The 19,583-nt window shown below is 37.3% G+C and overlaps 1 protein-coding gene across 1 annotated transcript in view; it reads left to right on the top strand.

Annotated features, from left to right (window-relative positions):
* Nucleotides 1-19,583, top strand: part of HAF01 (HAC13 protein (HAC13)) — an 81,710-nt gene that overhangs the window by 46,963 nt on the left and 15,164 nt on the right. Inside the window, exons 14-16 of the mRNA XM_089136294.1 lie at nucleotides 4,615-4,704; nucleotides 9,860-10,066; nucleotides 12,607-12,813. Of these exons, the coding sequence (XP_088992420.1) occupies nucleotides 4,615-4,704; nucleotides 9,860-10,066; nucleotides 12,607-12,813 (504 nt within the window). The remainder of the gene's footprint in view (nucleotides 1-4,614; nucleotides 4,705-9,859; nucleotides 10,067-12,606; nucleotides 12,814-19,583) is intronic.

Here is a 19,583-nt window from a genome sequence, read left to right as displayed (position 1 = left end):
TATGATCCTCCTTCAGTCTCATATTATAGTATAAGTAGACAAGGTCCTCTAGACGTTTCACACCCAATTGATTGCGCCTCTTTGAGTGGATGAGGCTAAAGGTGCTCCAACGTTGCTCACAACCAGTGGCAAAACATGTCTGGGAGAACACTTTGTTTGTAATCTTACTCAAATGGGGTGAGTCATGTCCAAATTGCAACCACCATTTAGTTACAACAAACATAGACTTGAAGTTATTTCAATACTTAAATAACTAAGTTAAAGATATAATATAATTAATTAAATGTATAATGAATTAACTTACCCCAGGCGTCTCGATACGGCCACGGAACGACCGAAGCTCCCAGTGGCATCCCTAGTGTCTTTATATCTAATATATAAACTTTATAAAGGAAAAAAAACAATAACTAGGTTAGTACTTAACTTAACTTAATGACTTATTATAAAACTATAAATTGTGAATATCAAATCACTATCTCACCTCCATAAGGATGGTTGTTTGTTTAGATGGATTCGGTTCCAGCCTCTCCACTACAGTTTGGACGGCATCCATCAAATCTTGCCTCATCCCAAGATTGTCTTTGTAATGGTACTTGGGATTTAAATACTATGCTGTGTAAGAAAAAGCAAATATAAGAGGGAATAGTCAATATTTAATAGTGTGATAACATATTGAAAATTAAATTGATTCCTAGACTTAACAATTCACTAGCCTTATGTAGTGGATGCTACAACATAGACGCCCATCTAACTTTTGGATGATGTTAATGATTTTCTTGTTGTCTTGTGGGTAGACTTAAGCAACTTGTTGCTTCATCCTATCTACTGCAACCCATATGCGTGGTAGAATGTCTTCTTTGTTAATCTACCCTCCTCAACACATTCACAACAAGCTCAAACATCTTCACCACTGTCCTCACATTATTTTAGAAATTGTCATCGAGTATGGTCAACTGTGCTCTCCTTCCTCCTATGGATGAAGAACCCTCCTAGTTAAACCAATGCTTTCATGAAAACATGCTTCAAAGACTAGTCTTCCTACTCTCAAAGCCTTGCAATGCTATCCAGGTAACAAATCTAGTTATCTATGGCCTCACTACGTCACCCTGACACTAGTCCCTCATCATCTTTAATGCATAGGTGTGGTTATAGATGAAGGTGCTAACTTGTCAGGCTTGCTTCCCGATCTTCTTCACAAGCTTGACCTTTCCTATGTCCTTTAGCATTAAATCAATGCAGTGAACAGTACATGGAGTCCAAAAGAGCGTATATCTGTCCATCAAGGCATCAATACAAAGTCATAAAGTGTACATATAATGTAAATATGTAACATATGTATTTAAAAATAAAAATTAGTACTAGAAGTAGAAGCATATTTTGATACCTGGGGTTTCCCTGCATCTTCAACGCAGAATTCTTGTAGTTGGAGCCATTATCTGTCACAATTTGGATCACATTCTCCACTCCAACCTTCTTCACTACTTGTTTTAATAATTTATAAATGTATTTTGCATCCTTCTTTGCACTGGATGCATCTACTGACTTGAGGAACATTGTCCTTTCATCACAATTCAACGTGAAATTGATGATGGACTGTTTAGTGGGACCAATCCAACCATTAGCCATCACATTCACTCCATAATAAGCCCATATGGGCTTAATCCATTAATATACTCATTCAAGTCCTCTTTATGCTTAGGAAAATATACCTTAGATATCTCATCATATGGAGTGGGCCCCTGTACATCACTCCCAGCTGTGCCTATCTCCTCAATCATATCCTATAGTAGGGCTCTTGGGTTGTATGTGCTTGAATACTATGGTATATAGCCCATTTGGAAAAAGCCATCCCCACTTTTTCCTTCATGCTCCCCCATAAGTGCTTCAACTTTCTTTTATTTGCTTAGGCCTCCTAAATAAGGCCAGATCATTGCAAAGAATCTCGAGATCTGGATCTGTAGCATGTGCTGATGAAGCTCGACCCCTTGTTGGGGCCCGTGGGATAGGAATCTCTTGCCTTACGCTCTGACTCCTTATAAGGACTTGGGAGTTGCCTGTGCCTTCCATACTTGTTGGCTCTTTAGTGGACCCACAAACCATAGCCCCCTGTTGCCTCCTCATGTCATTAACCCTCACCTGCTCCCTACTCATCATCATCGCCCTCCTCATCTGTTTGGACTCAGGGTCAAGGTCACATCCATACTCTCCTAACTCCTTTGGATCATCTTGCTCTCTTGGCTCCGCTGGATCAAAATCTTACTCTCCTAGCTTTGGAAGGTCATCTAGGCATGCATCCTCAAACTCTTCCCTATGTGTTCTCTTCTCTTTCCTCTTTTGCTTTCCCCCAGTCAAGTATGAGGCCATTGCCTTCTTACCTCTGAGGGCACCTTTTGGCATCCTACTACATCCGTGTTTCCCACAACTAGATGCACATTTAATCTAGTGGTCCCACATCCTCCTATTTGTTTCTTGTAGTAATTATACTCGCTCTTCTTCCTATTGGCTGTTAGTGGCCTTTTGTGTTGCCAAGCTATGTTTGATATGTTTGAAGGAGAGTGCTTAATATAATAAATATATACTAAGTATCTTGAAAAGCTCCACAATATGCCCCAAAAATTACATACATGTTTCTAATAATGACCTCCTATTTTTAAATATTAACAAAAATAAATAATTATTTTTTAAATATCTAAATAATTTAAAAAATATATAGAAACACATTAATTATCTTAAAAAGCTCCACGACATGCTCCAAAAATTGCATACATGCTTCCACTAATACTCTCCTATTTTTAGATTTAAAAATAATTAGTATTTTTTATATTTAAATATTTTTAAAATTATTTAAATATGTATTAAATATAGTAAAAATAGATAACTAACAGAAAAAAAAAATTTGATTCAACACCATCACAATAATATGGTGTGTCACATACATTAATTTGAAGCTCATACATCTACTATACAAGTGTACATATACATTTTTAGTAAATTATTATGTAATTTACTAAATAATTTATAATAACAGAAAAAAAAAATACTAGGAAGAAGTAAGAACCAAACATTATTTTTGACCGCACAAATTCATAGATCAACACTCTAAACTAGACATACTTTAATTTGAAAGCAATCTAAGTTGATTTGAACCATAAACAAAACAAAAATAAGAAATGGAGATGTTTGTTAACTCATCTTCTTAGATTCTCAACAATGGAGGAGCAAGATTGAAGAAGGAATGCAAAGGAGTTGCTAAAATGAGGTGAAAAGAGGGTAGAATGCAATAGAAATGGGGAAAAAAGGGGTTTGTGTCAAAATTTGGAGAGACGATTCAGTCGAAACTGGCGGAACCTGCAAAATAACACAGGTTCCGATTGAAATGTTTGATTTTTATCATTGTGAGTATCATTTTGGCCTGATACGAAATTTTGGATCGTTTAGACTGAAATTTCGTATCGTTTTGATTGAAACCTATAACTTTCCAAAATATTTTGAATTTCGTTTCGATTTTAAAAACTGCAGGCATTTCGGTCGAAATTCCTTGTATGTTTTCAGAGTCATGCAAGTCTGAGTTGCAGCAGGATCTGGACAGAGAACCCCAATAACCGGAATTTATCAGTCTCCTACAGGCAGTGTGCAAGAGGAGCAATCTTTGATGGTGATTGAAAATAGACACTGATCCCCACAAGCATGCAGCAGCAGTTGATTTGTGACCTTGCAGTAGCAACAAGAATAGAGATAGAGTGGGGGGGAAGAAGTAGAAGATGGAAGATGAAGATTAAAATAAAAATAGATAGGATCAGCTCTCTCAGCCCTTCATTCTCTCACCGGGACAATAAACGTTCTCAAACATTTTTTTTTTTTGGGGGGGGGGGGGGGGGGGGGAGGGGTCCATCCATTAGCTGCATTAAATTATTTTAAATAATGATGGTTGAGTATAGTGTTTTCTGTTGAGTTCCTTAGAATCAAAATGAAGATAATCCTTAATATCTAGCTGCCATCTATGAAAATAAAGACTCTTATTCTGGGGAGGAAAAGAGTAGTAACAACTGAAATTAGAAATTACCTGGGATTCTATTGCAGTGAAATAAAATATTCTTTCTAAAGTTGAAAATAGAGACCAAACTATGGCAGCGTAAGTTAGAATCTCTTACCACTTGATTGGACATGATCTTTTCAGAGGCATTCCACACTAGTCAAATATGGGCTGTAAGCCTGTAACACTGTACATGTGAACACTACTGTAGACTGTGCTTTTGATATTTTTCTCTTGATATTTCTATTACGTCGTAATAGTGGTAAATCTACTTAACCTGCCTGCTTGAGACTGCGGCCCATCTTGATAAAGGATTTTTTTTTGGTTGCTGGTTGAGTCCAGGATAGAACTGCCAAACGTCTTTAACTTGGATATCTTTTTATTATTATTATTGTTTTCTCTTAATACTTTTAGCTGGCTAAATTCAGTTTATGCAAACCTGATTCATCATCACTCTCAGTCTTGGGATAATTTCCTTATGTTATCCTGTGAGCAGAGTGGTACTTCATGATTGTATAGCAATATTCACTGCTCACTCCTATACTAATAGTCAATACTTTTTGCATATGGGACTCCGTTAGAGGCGACCAGGTGGATTGTTTTGGGTTATGAGATGCAATTTCCGCATTCCATTGGAAGAAGAACTCAGAAGGATGGTAGCACCTGAGAATGTAAGTATATTTCATGTCATTGCCCAACGTTTGTTTCTGCTGCAAAAGACTTGCTGGATGATTTTCTTGAAATATGCATGCTAAGAAGAGCTTAAGCATTTTTGTCCGTCCACATGGATGAATGAATGTGTACCCATACTGAGAAGAGAATGTATTGTAATGAATAACAAGTTTGTGTAGTTTAATGTAAATATAAATATTTTTGACAACACAGAACCTTTGTCTTCTATCCTTAGAAAATTTTTATTTCACTAATTTTATTCATTACTAATTTTTTCTCTTTTTATTATTATATGATATGATTTTTTCTGTATTTTCCTAACAGTTAAATTGCCGCTCATTAAAATTCTCCTCTCCCTAATGATTCCCTCTAGGTTGGTCCGGTGTGTGGGTGAAGTCCCATGGGTGATCTCTTTAAAAGGAAATATAATCTGACTCTTTAGTGTTGATATAGCTGTCCAAGAAAATGTTGAATTTGAACAAAGATGAGTGATTTGGTTAGCTTCACAGATGCTGTATCACTCAAAAGTGGGTCATAGGCCATGTTTTTCTTTTGGTGGGGAAAAAAGGGGTTTACCCAAGTTCTGGAATTTTTTTCTTTTCTCTCTCTTTATTTATTATTATTATTTTTTTTTTGGGGGGGGGGTGGTGGTGGGGGTAGAAGGGGGGATAGGGGTTGGAGGGCTATACACAAGCTTCAGGGCCTAGGAGAGTGTGGAAGAGAGTAATTCAAATACTAGGTAACATGTAAAGGGGGGGGGGGGGGGAATATGGTCATCTGGCTTCAATGAAGGATTCAGTGTCTGCATCTGTGTAGCAGGGTTGGCTTGGATGCTTCTAGAGAAGACTTCAATGGGGAAGAGGAATGGAGTTAGGCACAGGCTTGGTTGACACTGACTTTCAATGGACAGACAGTAGGGGAGCCATTGACTGTAACTAAGGAGGAGGGAGGAGATTTTTTGTGGATTCAATGGACAAAGGTAGGGGAAGGTACATCTGAGGTCAAGACCTCACTAATGAATTCCAATTGCATGTAATCAAAAGCTTTGTGGACATCAATTTTTGGGAGAGCAGTTGGGGAATATTGCCAATTAAAGACCAACAATTTCCACAGAAGTGGATCTTGTCAGCAGTGCTCTTGCATGAAATGAAGTTGATTTTGGGGTTGGAAAGAGAGGCGAGGACTAATTGGAACCTGCTTGCAAGAGTTTTGGCACTGAATTCATGGAGAAAATTACATAGGGAAATAGGCCTAAAGCCAGGAAGGGAAGAGGCTGGATGCAGTAGAGAAAAGTAAAGTTCAAGCGATGTTTCAGAGTTGGCTGGGGTTAAAGAAGCTCCAGTTAGATTTAATAAGGTCGTCTTTGATGAATATCCCATGCTGCCAAGAAGAAGCAGGACTCATATTGTGAATTCAAATATAGCCGCACGAATGTAGTTGTGTATAATATTGTACCCAATTTTTATAATCACCTAGTTTCCTTCTTGGACGCTGAAATACCAATAAAAATAACCGCAAGCACAAGGTATCGTGTAGCTAACGGGTCGATCTCAGGGAGATATGTCACTTCAGAATTTAACCTCTTAATGGTAACGCGAGAGTGCAATGATTCAAAATTTTAAATAATTAATTAAACTAAATGAGCGGTCCTAACACATACATTTAATGCGATCAAATTGAGACTAAAAATAAAACAAACATAACGTAACCATTCATCATCTAATAAATAAATAAATAAATAAATAAAAGGTAGGAATAAGAAAAATGCGAATAATAAATAAATAAATAAAAGGGAAGTGATCCGAGTGTTAGCTCTGAATCGAGGGAAGGGAAGTATAATTAGAATGACTTTGACCGTGGACCCTTTGCCATAGCTTACAGTCCACCGATCGGGGGAACGGATATTAAAGAGGAAAACAATGTAGAAAGTAAATAACAAAACAAATAACAAAGCAATAAAAGGAAAAGGGAAACCTTAACCAAAGAGAGGCACGACTGTAGGTATCTTTGATCAAGGACCCAGGTGTAAAGGAAAACAATAAATAAATGCTGAAAAATAAATTCAAAGTTAAGAATATGAGGGGTAGACAAAAGAGGGAATGGAGGGGGGGGGGAGAGAAGATTATTGACGAAGGCTTACTTACTTGCATCTTTGAATCTTGAATGAGAAAAATAATTTTTGAACAATAGATTTAAATCTCAACCAACCCTAACAACCAGATCTGGAATGATCCAAATCTGCAATTGCTAGACCTAGAGAAAAACAAATCCTCTTGAAAATTGAAACTCGAAACTTGAAGCTTGAACTCGAAATTGAAATTGCATTACTCAAAAGAAAGGAAACACACTTGCATAAAATAAACTAAACAACTTCAATATTCATTGCATTATATAGCAAAATTGAACCTAAACATTCAATCTAGAAACTAGAACCCCACAAAGCAATCAAAGAACTAAAGAAAACTTACATAAACTAAAGAGAAGAAAATGTATGGCCTAAAAAAAACTAAAGAGAAAGGAAGTGTAGAGGGGAGAGTATATTTATAAGAGATGGTGAATTGGGGTAGAAATAAGGAAGTAAATAAGCGAAATAGGAAAAAGGAAAAAAAAATAAAGAAAACCTAATTTCGTTAGAAAATTAAGGAGAAGAGAAGAGAGAGGAAGAGAGAGAGAGACATAGATAAAGAGAAAAAGTAAAATAGTAATGTAAAAGAAATAGGAAGTGGGGAGAGAGAAAAATAATTAAGGGTAATTTTCATCTGGACCCCCTGAGGTTTGACCTATGTCATTTTTAGTCCAAATAAATGGACACTTTGCATCCTGCCTCCCTGAGGTATCCAATAAGATCAATTAAGAACAAATTGTGATTTTTATGACCAAAATACCCTCATATTAATTTGCATCATGTCTTCATAATTAAAAAGAATGAGTTATTTGCATCGTATAAATTTATGAATTATTAAATCTTTAAAATAAAAATTTAACCATTTAAAATTTGTTAATTTTCTTCCCAATTCCTACATCTTCTTCATCTTGGACCCTTCATCTTCTTTGATCTTCTTTGATCTCTATTTCTCTTTGTTTCCACAGCCACAGATCTTTAAACCCTAAATGTTTCAAATTCAACCATGAACTTTACTCGCATCCCCACCATTACAGCCACTCACCGGCACCGGTGTGCCGTCACCGCTACTCGTCCTCCTCTCACACCATTAGGTTTCAGCCACCGTCTACGGCGACTGCACCTCCATCATTTACAACACCACCACCTACACATGGTCTCAAACCTATCGCCGCTGCTTGCAACTTGCCTCCGCTCTCTCGTATCTCCGCATCGGAAGAAAACAAGTCGTCTCTGTCTTTGCACCAAATCTCCCCGCCGTTTATGAGCTCCACTTCGCCATTCAGATGTCTGGTGCTATTCTCAACACCATCAACACTCTGTCTTGACGCCAACACCATCTCCGTTCTTCTCCGTCATGCTGAGTCCAAGCTTCTCTTTGTGGATTTATCTTCTCGTTCTCTTATCATGGAAGCGATCTCCAAGTTTCCACCTGATCATCCCCACCACTACAGCGAGTAAAGTTCATGGTTGAATTTGAAACATTTAGGGTTTAAAGATCTGTGGCTATGGAAATAGAGAGAAATAAAGATGAAGAAGATGTAGGAATTGGGGAAAAAATTAACAAATTTTAAATCGTTAAATTTTTATATTCAAAGATTTAATAATTCATAAATTTATAAGATGCAAATAACTCATTCTTTTTTAATTATGAAGACATGATGCAAATTAATATGAGGGTATTTTGGTCATAAAAATCACAATTTGTCCTTAATTGACCTTATTGGATACCTCAGGGGAGGCAGATGCAAAGTGTCCATTTATTTGGACTAAAAATGACATAGGTCAAACCTCAGGGGGTCCAAATGAAAATTACCCAATAATTAAAGAAATAAATAAGATCTAATAAAATAAAATCTTCTAGAAAATCTATGGAAAAAAATAGAAAAATTTAATCTTTGACTATTTGTGGGCCCATACATTTTGCAATTACAATAAAGTAAAATAAAATAAAAATCATAACTAATCTCAGCCATAGATCAAAATTGGCTTCACATCTCTAGCCCATCATGCTCCAAATCAGGCCCATTTTCTCACTTGAGAATTTGAACGGACCTCTTGACGTGTAAAATTGCATATTTGATACCCAAAACTCCAAATATTCACTCCAATCCTAAAAATTCATAAAATCTGTAAAAACAACATAATACCCAAGCTAGCTCCACTCTAAGTGTGTAAAATGCATGATTTATGCCCTAAGATTTCACACATAAATGTGCTCATCACTCACTTTCTCAGGTTTTCAAATATTTAAGTGTCTTTTGTTGGTTTTGATATTCTACTATATATAAATTCAACTTTACTGAATATTAGAAGCTTGAACCGACTTATTATGTATGCTACACAAATTCTGTTGGTCCAAGTTTACCTTAATCCATGTTGGAGGTGGGATTTCTTCACCGTGGTCATAGGAATGGTAGTTTTGAGCCTAAACAATAGAACGGGGGAATTGATGATGGGACTCTCATGTTCACATCACCAGGACTGCGGGTTCCTTCCTACCAATTGAGGAAGGAGAACTTTTGCCAATTCTGTTTGCCATTCTCCTCATGTACTATGTGAAGCATGACCAAAACTTGAACATGCATTGATTAATATTAAAGCATTAAGTTTGTGATGTCATTGTCTCCTTGTTTAATATAGAATTAGAATTTAACAAGATTTAATATTGAACTAATGATATTTCTTATCATACCATCAAAAATGTCTTAGGTGTCTAGAGCACCAATACAGAGTCCTTAATAGATATAGAGAAGTTAAGAATAGAACTAACTTTAATTTATTTAAGATGGAAACAGATTGATGTTTTTATTGGATTATGTTTGTAAATATTTACATCAAGTTTGACGATTTTCTGACAGCTTAACCTGGAGATTTTTTACCATTGTCATCATCATAGTTACAATTATATCATTTGATTGTTGTTGGGCTTGGTACTAAATTCTGATATGGGATAAGTTGAATTTATTGTTTGGAATCTTTTTTCACTGTTACATTTTCTGTATGAGCTCTTATGCATTATCTTTCATCAGGTTTGTGCCTACGAAAGCATGCTTGCTGGTCTCCATCGGCTAAAACGTTTAGGGATAAGCAAGTTAACAAACCCTTCTGGCCTTTCTTCTGCAATGAACCAACTTCCAGATGAAGCCATTGCTCTTGCTGCAGCATCCCATATTGAGAGGGAACTTCAGATAACCCCCTGGAACCTGAGCAGCAATTTTGTTGCATGTATTAGTCAGGTAAAATTTATTTTTGTATAGCTGATTGCGAATTATGGGCTGTTACTTCCAGTACGTATAAAAGGTTGGGGCTGCTAGGGAAAATGTATGGGTTTGAGCCTTGAAGGTTACTTTATGCAAAAAAGATTGAAGGTGAGACTAACCTCTCCAAATTGACTCTTCCCAGGCCCCTGCATAGTCAGGACCTTTACTGGGTAATGCCTCTTTCTGTAGATGATCGTTTATTGGAGGTAACCAAGCTTATTCGTTTTTCCTCTTGCCAGTGTCCGACCTAGGTTCTGTTTTCCACTTGTTTCGATATTCATTGATCAAAAAAGTATGAAGTTTATCTTTGTCTTCACAATATTTAACTTTCAGAATTCGGTGAAGCATGTTTGGTATAAAATAATAGGTGTGTGTAAACTCTCAGCAGAGTGAACAACGTGAAGTTCCCTAGGGCAAAAAATGGTTAGATGTGTCGGAGTCCATGTCATAGGGTTTGTCAAACCCATGTTACTATAAGACTCAAGGTTGTTAGCTTGTTTGTGATTTCGTACGACTTTGGAACATATGTGGTCCATACAATATGCTCGTTTGGGTTGAAATTACCAATTACCAATTACCAATTATCAATGCTATTTGTTAGTGAGCCTTTATAATGTATAGATCATTAGCTGGATGTTACTGTAACATTGTGAATTTGTGATCATGATTCAATGCCCAGTTAGTTGCAAACTAGGCAGTGGGGCAAGTGACTGTGTCATTGTCCAAGAGCTAAAGGTCAAGGCCCACTGATTGCAAATTAAACCTTAACTCTGTTATAATTTGGAAATGCTGCAAGGCTTCCAGAATATCTCAATTGATTGAAAAATACACCATAGATAACATTTGATTTCAGAAACAATCGCTAGTTGATAGGTCCAGAACAGGGATACCAATGCAATAATCAAATTTTAGAGCAACCTAAAAGTCTGAAACTTATCCTGTTATGAGGGTATTGGGAGGTATTCAGTAATTTGGCATCCCTGGTTACAAATCTCCTAATGGAGATTTAGTCCTCCTGTCATTCAGTACTTTGAAAAATGAAGAGCAGGAACATGTCAACAATGAACAAGTTTGGATCCAAGAAATCAGTAGTAGCAAGAACAGGTGGAGTATCAACTTGAAGGATTAAACCTAGGATTTTAGTATTGTTTGGTTAAGTTACATTATGCCCTCCCCTGTCCCCATACCCTGCAATGCAAGGAACCTCGTTTACTGGGTACAGTAGCCCATTTTATGATATCAATAGGAGAAAGGTCAATCTTAATAGATGTGATATCATATGTAGGACAGACTCGAGATATGTTAAAGATACCTATGAAAATGGTCAAGAGATGCATGGAAATGCAAATTTTAGATGCAAAAAGTGCAATTTTAAACATGTAATAACAACCTAAATACTATATACCTCTTGTAATGGTAGGAACAAAATATGATGAGAAATTTGTATTGAATTGCTTATGTATAAACTATGAGGTTTCTTACATGTACTAATCGTCTAATACCATAAATAGCTATGGGTTGACTTGGACTCAAGAGTTGGAAGTGGTCTGAGGTGGGGGATTTAACGGTTTGGTTCTTATCGGACAGTGGCCACATCCTATGAGCATCTGGATGGATTTGATGATTTTCCTACTGGTTTTGGGACAGATTCAGTTGAAATTTGAACGTCTTTTTCTGTACGAATTCTCCCAAGGGACGGGCCTTAGTGCAATGGTTGGTGGACCACAGTTTTATAGCCTTGTCAGCAAAATTTGTTGGGGTAAAGCTGCAGAGGAAAAATGCAACCCTGGAATCTGCTTGTGCAGTTGTGTGGAAGCCTTCAGCACCGGGTTCACTCTTCTTTTTTTTGTGGGGATGAATAATAATCTATAAACGCACCCCCCCCCCCCCCCCCCCCAAAAAAAAAAAAAATAAAATAAATAAATAAATAAATAAAGACCCTTACAAAATGAGTCAGAAAGGGGGGGTGGGGGGAGGGGAATAGAATAGAGGAAATAAAAGGGTGGGTGGAAGCCTAAGAGGCCAGGCAAAGACAAAGCGGAGGGATTTAAACCCAGATAATAACACTGTGGCTGACTGCCTCTTCCTTTGGGTGTCATCTAAGGGTTTTGGGGTGAATAATAAAACTTTGGAATGAGATGATTTCTGTTTTGGCAAATAAAATCCAATACCTCATTTTTATGCCAAAAATAAATGAAAGGAACAAAGCTAATATTTTTTCGTAATGGTAAGGTTGCTCTATTGTGACCTATTGCTTGTGAGGCTAGATCAGGTAATAGCCACTTTGCAAAGCGGCAGTAAGGCTTCGAACACTTATGACCTTCCGTAGACGCCATGGTAGTGGGAACCATATGTGGGTATAAGCCCTTTTCTAAGACTTCCTCTTTTGTTGCATGTTAGTTTAGATACTTTTGCATATATCCCTGAAATATGGTGCGACATATTGCAATTTTAGCTTATCATTCTCCATTAGCTGAATCCTTATTCTCTTTGTCATGGTTATTCTGTGCTTACAGGACCGGGAAAATATTGAACGTCTTGAAATTACAGGTGTTGGTGATCCATCTGGTCGGGGTTTAGGTTTCAGTTATGTCCGAGTTGCTCCGAAGGCTCCAATATCAAGTGCTGTAGTTAAGAAAAAGGCAGCTCTTCCTCGTGTTGGTTCAACCGTTACTGGTACAGATGCTGACCTACGCAGATTGAGTATGGAGGCAGCACGTGAGGTGCGTTGCCGTTCATGAGGGGTTACCTATGATGAATAAACAATGTATGATTTATGCTAATTCTGATAATTCATCACTTTTTTATTCAATGATCAAGCCAACCACTCACCAGATATCTATTTTGGAAGGGAATTAAGAAATTAGACACAAAATGAAGTATGGTACTGATAAGTACAAAATACAACCTCTAAAATGTTGAAGTGTGAAATTACGAAATACTGAAGATCTCATGGAGGAGTTTTCTCCTATGTTGAATTTGGGTTACCTCTATAGTCTTCTGTTCTAGCCAGATACTTTTATCTTGTTGGCCATTGAGTTGCCAATATTTGTGTACCCTATAATCAGGTATGTTTTTCCATAATTTCCAGACAATGCTGCATACAAAGATAAAGCATGTTAAGTAAAAAAAAAAAAAGTAGAATAGGCACTAGTTAAATAATCTTGAAAATGATCACAAGGTTACGAGTATGACCAGATATTTTATTCTGTTTAAATGTAAAACTAAGTTCCCCTGTGGTTCTTCTGGAAGTTATTACAATTCCTGCCTTGTTAGAGCCCAGTTCCCCCCCCCCAAAAAAAAAAAAAAAAAAAAAAAAAAAAAAGAAAAGAAAAAAAAGAGGAAAACCACCCAAAAGAAGGTTAATGGAACCATCTTTCACATGAATAAAAAATTTATAGAATCAATTAGTGGCCTTAGCAAAACATGTTGGCTACCAATCAGACAGATGAAATAGATCGACCCAAATTTCTGTGTGGAAGCACACTAAGTTGTAAAGGCAATAATTCTTGTTCACTACACACATCATAAAGCACTTTAATTACTGTGATTTGCTTGTTCAAAAGAAATACTCAGCTGAAAACCCCCTGCCAATTTAGTCACGCAGGCATCTTTAGCAGGAACTTTGGTTGATGTACCCTTGTAAGATAGCTCTATCAAGGAATCATTTTTTCCAGTGTAGATATCAGATTCTATTTTCTTCCTTTCTTTTTCACTGGCCTCCAATATAAGGCTGGGCAACAATATGCTATAGTAGTAGGTATCTATGGGTACTCATTTTCATGTTCTTTTGATTTGTGAGCACATAGATATATGATTATAGAACAGTTACCTTTTCTTACCTGCCCAAACATCCTCCCACCTTATTTTATGTCATTGCATTGTGTCTATTACTAAAATATATGTGTGTGTGTGTATGTATGTATATATATATATTTTTTTTTTTTTTTTTTTTTTATATATATATATATATATATATATATATATATATATATATATATATATATATATTGTTGTAAGGTGGTAGTAGCAGTAGGTACTTTATTATTAAGGATAGAATTGTCTTGTTAGGATCTTTTATTTTATTTATTCTCTTTCTAAAATTCATACACTGGGAAGAACTGTTCTATTTTTGGCTAGTTATTAGTATAGATAAAGACACTATTGTGTGACTGTCTCTTTGACACAAGTGAGGATTTTTTTTCAAAATCTTACAACAGGGTATCATAGCCAATTCTTATTTGAGAAAACCTAAATACCCATCACAGGAGCACCACCACCAGCGCCTCCACTTTCTCTTTTTCTTCCCATTGCAACTCACTTCCACCATCACCTTGACCTACCGCCACACTACCACCACCATTGACCTACCCTTGAACCACCTACAATTACCATTGGAGCCACCAAAAGCCACTGCACCTAGGAGGGTCCCCTCCTTCCTGCGACTTCTCTAGTGCTATTGCTCCTTACTGCCAGCCATCTTGGATCCCTGCATCATAGGAGTGTCACCACCCATTTGCAACTCTCCTAGGGTGGTGGAGACCTTTTCTTGGCCATCCTAAGTCGTAACCCTATCACCTCTCCACCAGACTTTTTTTTTAGATCCAACGGTAGCTCCTAGAGGAATCGCAAGACCCCTGCGATCCATCTAGGCCTATTGCCTAGTGTACCAGCCACCTGCGATTGGTCCTAGGGCCACCACACCACCTTGTGAGTGCTTCTAGGGCCATTGCCCCTTTGTCCCTCATGTTCTAAATTTTTTTCTCTCTATCCTAAAAATCCCTTTCATGCTTTCTTCTTGTTGGTGTGTATTTTTCTCCTACCAAACCTATTTTTCTTTATTGTTTGAACTCATTTTTATTTCGTGTAATGGCCAAATCTGTTGTCTCCACCTTTTCTGGTATATCTAGTATGCAATAACTTCCCGTTTCTTTTGTTTCTCGGGATCGTGATTTTTCTTCTTTCCAGATGACCACTATTAAGCTTAATGGGACCAATTATCTTTATTGGTCTCGATTTGTTTCTCTGGCGGTGGGTGCTTGTGATCTTACTAGCCATCTACACGGGAGTTCTGTCAAACCATCCTCGTCTGGTACAACGCAAGATAAGTGGGGAGAGAGAGTTATCCTCCTTTTTCTAATGCTACTACATTCTAGAAGTTGCTAAGGAGACATATTTAAAGGTTGGAAACGATGCACAAATTATTTTAGAACTGCTGAAAAATCCATCAATTGCAACAAAAGGAGCTCACCCTATCCTAGTATTATAATATTCTTTGAGGATATTGTCAGACCCTTGAATTATACATGTGTTTTACTTCGAGGTGTTTTATACCTCCTTAAGGTTTTTTTAGGCACAACAACCTTTACTGTGCTACCCAAGGTGTTCGCTTGTGTTGCCTTTGCCAAAAACCACCATGTTCATAGTAAGTTTGGATTGACATGGGTTCACGGTGTATTTCTTAGTTTATCTTGCTACCCAGAAGTGCTACAAGTGTTATCACCCTCCTCGGTCGTTTCTTTGTGTCTATGGATGTGTTGTTCCAAGAACAAGTCCCTTTCTTTGCCCCTACACCTCTTCATGGGGAGACTATTAGTGAAGAAGTTCCAGTCTTGGTTCCTCTCTTAGACTTTTCTCCTGATATTTTTGCTGAAGATACTACTTCGGAAGATGGAGTGACCGGACAAGAACAATTAGTGGATGATGTGCAAGGGGAGCGTAGACCCCTGAAGACTTATTAAAGGTGATCCATGAAAGAAGGTCCCCCTTTTGTGCCAAGCCAATGGGAAGCTCATAATCTTAGTGCTAAGGTGACAGTTCCTAGACCATCTATTAATCCCACTTTGGACTTACCAATTGCATTACGGAAGAAGCCATGCACAATTGCACATGCACAAAATATCATATTTCAACAATGTTTCATATTAGTCCTTATCCCCTGAATTCCAAAGCTTTGTTTCCTTTGTCTTCTACATCTATTCCTAATACATGACAGGAAGCATTGTCTTACTCAAACTGGAAGGAAGCAATGGATGAGGAAATGCGAGCTTTGGAAGGGGGGGGGGGAATGATGTGGGAACGGGTGTTTTTTACTCTAAGAGAGCAAATTGTTGGGTGCAATTGGGTGTTTGTCATCAAACACAGGGCAATGGGACCGTGGAGAGATACAAGGCAAGATTGGTGGCCAAGGGCTTCACTCAGACTTATGGGATCAATTACCAAGAAACATTTGCCCTAGTTGCCAAAATGGATACAATTCGGGTTGTTCTCTCATGTGCAGTAAATAAGGGGTGGAGCCTGTAGCAGCTAGATGTGAAGAGTACTTTCCTCAATGGAGAACTTCAATAGGAGGTATATATGGATGTGCCACCTGGGTATGCTACCACTGAGACTCGTGGGTAAGTGTGCTAACTAAAGAGAGCTTTTATAGGCTGAAGTAATCTCCTAGGGCTTGTTTTGTGAGGTTCCATAAAGCCACGATTTCCAATGGCTACAAGCAGAGTAATGCAAATCATACCCTATTCATTAAGAGAGAGAATCCCCATACCACTATACTTCTAGTCTATGTAGATGATATTGTGACATAGGCAGTAGTGTGGAAGAGATTTCAACCTCGAAGAAATTCTTGGGGACTGAGTTTGAGATCAAGGGCATGGGAAAGCTTAGATACTTCCTGGGGCTGGAGTTAACATATTTGGCCAATGGTGTATCCCTGTCTCAAAGGAAGTATACTCTAGACCTACTAGAAGAGACTGGAATGTTAAGGTGTATTCTAGGAGAGACTTCTATTGAGCCTAACCTACACTTGATGGCAAGCTATCAAAAAGTTAGTGGCAACTTGATTTATTTATCTCATACTAAACCATACATCACATTTGCAAAATTAGTTTTGTTAGCCAGTATATGCATGATCCATACTCCTCACACTTGGATGTAGTATACCGGATTTTGATGAACTTGAAGGCTACTCCTGGAAAATGAATTCTAATCTCAGTTTGTGGGCATTTGAAAATTGAGGCATACATAGATGCAGATTGGACAGGGTGCCTAGATGACAGAAGATCTACCTCTCAATAGTGTATGTAAGAGGTAACTTAGTGGCTTGGCGGAGCAAGAAACAAACAGTGGTTACGAGGTCCAGTGTAGAAGTCAAATTTAGAGCAATTACTCAAGGTATTTGTGAGGTATTATGGCTAAAGGGGCTGCTTCAAGAGCTTGGATCATATTCGGAGGTTCTTGTACAGCTTTTTCAGATAGCATCAGCAATCAACACAGCCCACAAGCCGAAACAACTTGACAAAACGAAGCATGTGGCTATTGACGAACAATTTATTAAAAAAATATTGAAACTTGACTGATTTGTATCACCTTTGTTACTTTAGACAATCAGTGAGTTGATGTGCTTATAAAGAGTTTGAGTACCAGGGCATTCAGTAATATCATTGGTAAGTTGGGCATGATAAATATCTATGCTCCAACTTGAGGGGGAGTGTTGTAAGGTGGTGGTGGTAGTAGTAGGTATTTTATTATTAAGGATAGAATTGTCCTGTTAGCACCTTTAATTTTATTCGCTTTGTAATATTCCCACATTGATAAGATATGTAATATTTTTGGCAAGTTATTAGTATAAATAGAGACCCTGGTATTACCTTAGGAGTCATAACCTTTTGTTGAGAGTTGACACTCCCACTTTCATTCAACAAATAATAAGACAACCCTTTTAACTTTTAAGAGCATAAAAGGAAATTCTGAAAAGAAAAAAAAAAAGAAGTTACATAAAACAATGAGGCTGAATCACAGATGTTAATCATGCCTAGTTTGTTACAAACATAATAAATTCTAATGTTCACAAGTGACGATGGTACTAAACATCACAAAATTTTGCCATCTTGAGCTATCGAGACGATATATGGTCCGAAACAAAATTTAGTCGATGAAATTTAAATTTCAGGAATTTCAAGGGGTTGTAATTGTAATTTTAATTTGTACTACTTCTCAATATTTGTTCTTGCATTTTAATGTAGGTTTCATTGTTTCTTGTATATTCATGTTTACATTTGTGAAATTTTGATCTAGTTTCATCCTCATACAGCCAAGCATAAACAAATCAAGAACTCCACTTCCTATTAGGTTTTAGTAAAAACAACATTGCTATTGTGCTTGTTAGCCTCAAATTAAACTGTACACAAAAAGTATAACCCAACAACAACCAAAATATTCAATTGAAACCATTGTACCATGTTCTGCCGAAATTTTGGGATTTTAAATTTTGCAAGTAACATAAAACAATGATAAGGGGCTCTCCTATTGCATATCTCAACAAAGAAAAAATGAGGGGGTGGTCGAGGAGGGGGGGTAGAAGGGACTGGGACATGAAAATATCTAAAAGAAAAGAAAATGGAAAATTGGGAAAGGGGCTGGGAGTGGGTTGTTCAATTCTTGAGAGCACAAACATGACCTAAAGACAGTCCTTCCTTGTAATTAGAACTCCTAGGTCTTGGACAATAAGCTAATTGAGAGGGATACACAAATAAAGGAAGGCAGGGGGAACTGAAGATGAAGAAACCACAAAGGACAATGGAAGAGAGAATAAAGGGCATAAGAAAAGGAAGGAGAGAAAGAAAAAGGATGGAGCCTTTGTGCCCTGACGTGTTCTCTTCCTACCCACTTTTGTCGGCTTTGTGTATAGGTAGCCTTTTGTTGAAGGTCAATCGAGCCTTTGCTAGGAGTATGGCATGGGTTAATTGAGCGTCATAGTGATTGGTACTCAAAGATTGGCTCGAGGCATTTCTCTACCCCTACTTACCCTGGAAAACAAGGTCACTTTCTGTCCTTGAATCGATTACCATCTTTTCTAACTTAGTGATGTGAATAGGGGTCACCCCCCAAACAAAACCCTAGCTTGAGACCCAAGGCCCAACTAATATGGCGCACCCAAGGCTAGTGGAGTATCTGCAGGGGCAATTTGGTCATTTTCCAAACCTAATTAGAAGATTATCTTCTTTTAGGAATTTTTGGTTTTATTTTCTTAGTCCAATTGTGTTTTGAATTCTTATATTGAGTTAGTAGTTGAGTCTTTGTGTCATAGTGAGTCTTTCTCTTATGTAGGACTCTTTATGGATAATTAGGTCTTTTATTTTAAGATCTTTATTTATGTGGCTTTTATTTATTTGTGAAGGGTCTCCTAACTTATAAAGGAGACTGTTAGAAAATCACTTTCTATTTTAGTTACTTTGTATTTTGATTATTTTTTATTTTTCTTATTGCTTGATTGACAAGTAATCTCCCTAAGATAGTGTCATTTCTAATAGATTGGGAAATTCTATGCAATACATAATTTTTCATTTTGCTGTAACTCAGTTCAGGAAACTTTCTTTAAGTAAGAGTTGGTTTTACATTATAAATAAGTACCAGAGGAGGGCCAACAGACATACACATTCAAGCTGTCTCCCTCCTTCTTCTCTTCTTCTTCTCTTCTTCTTCAGTCTTCTTC

This window comes from Hakea prostrata, chromosome 10, assembly GCF_041222555.1.
Source record: "Hakea prostrata isolate BN-2017 chromosome 10, UWA_Hpros_2, whole genome shotgun sequence".
In the NCBI taxonomy this organism is placed as follows: Eukaryota; Viridiplantae; Streptophyta; class Magnoliopsida; order Proteales; family Proteaceae; genus Hakea; species Hakea prostrata.
Note: the sequence above shows the minus strand (reverse complement) of the source record. Positions and strands in the feature narration are given on the sequence as shown.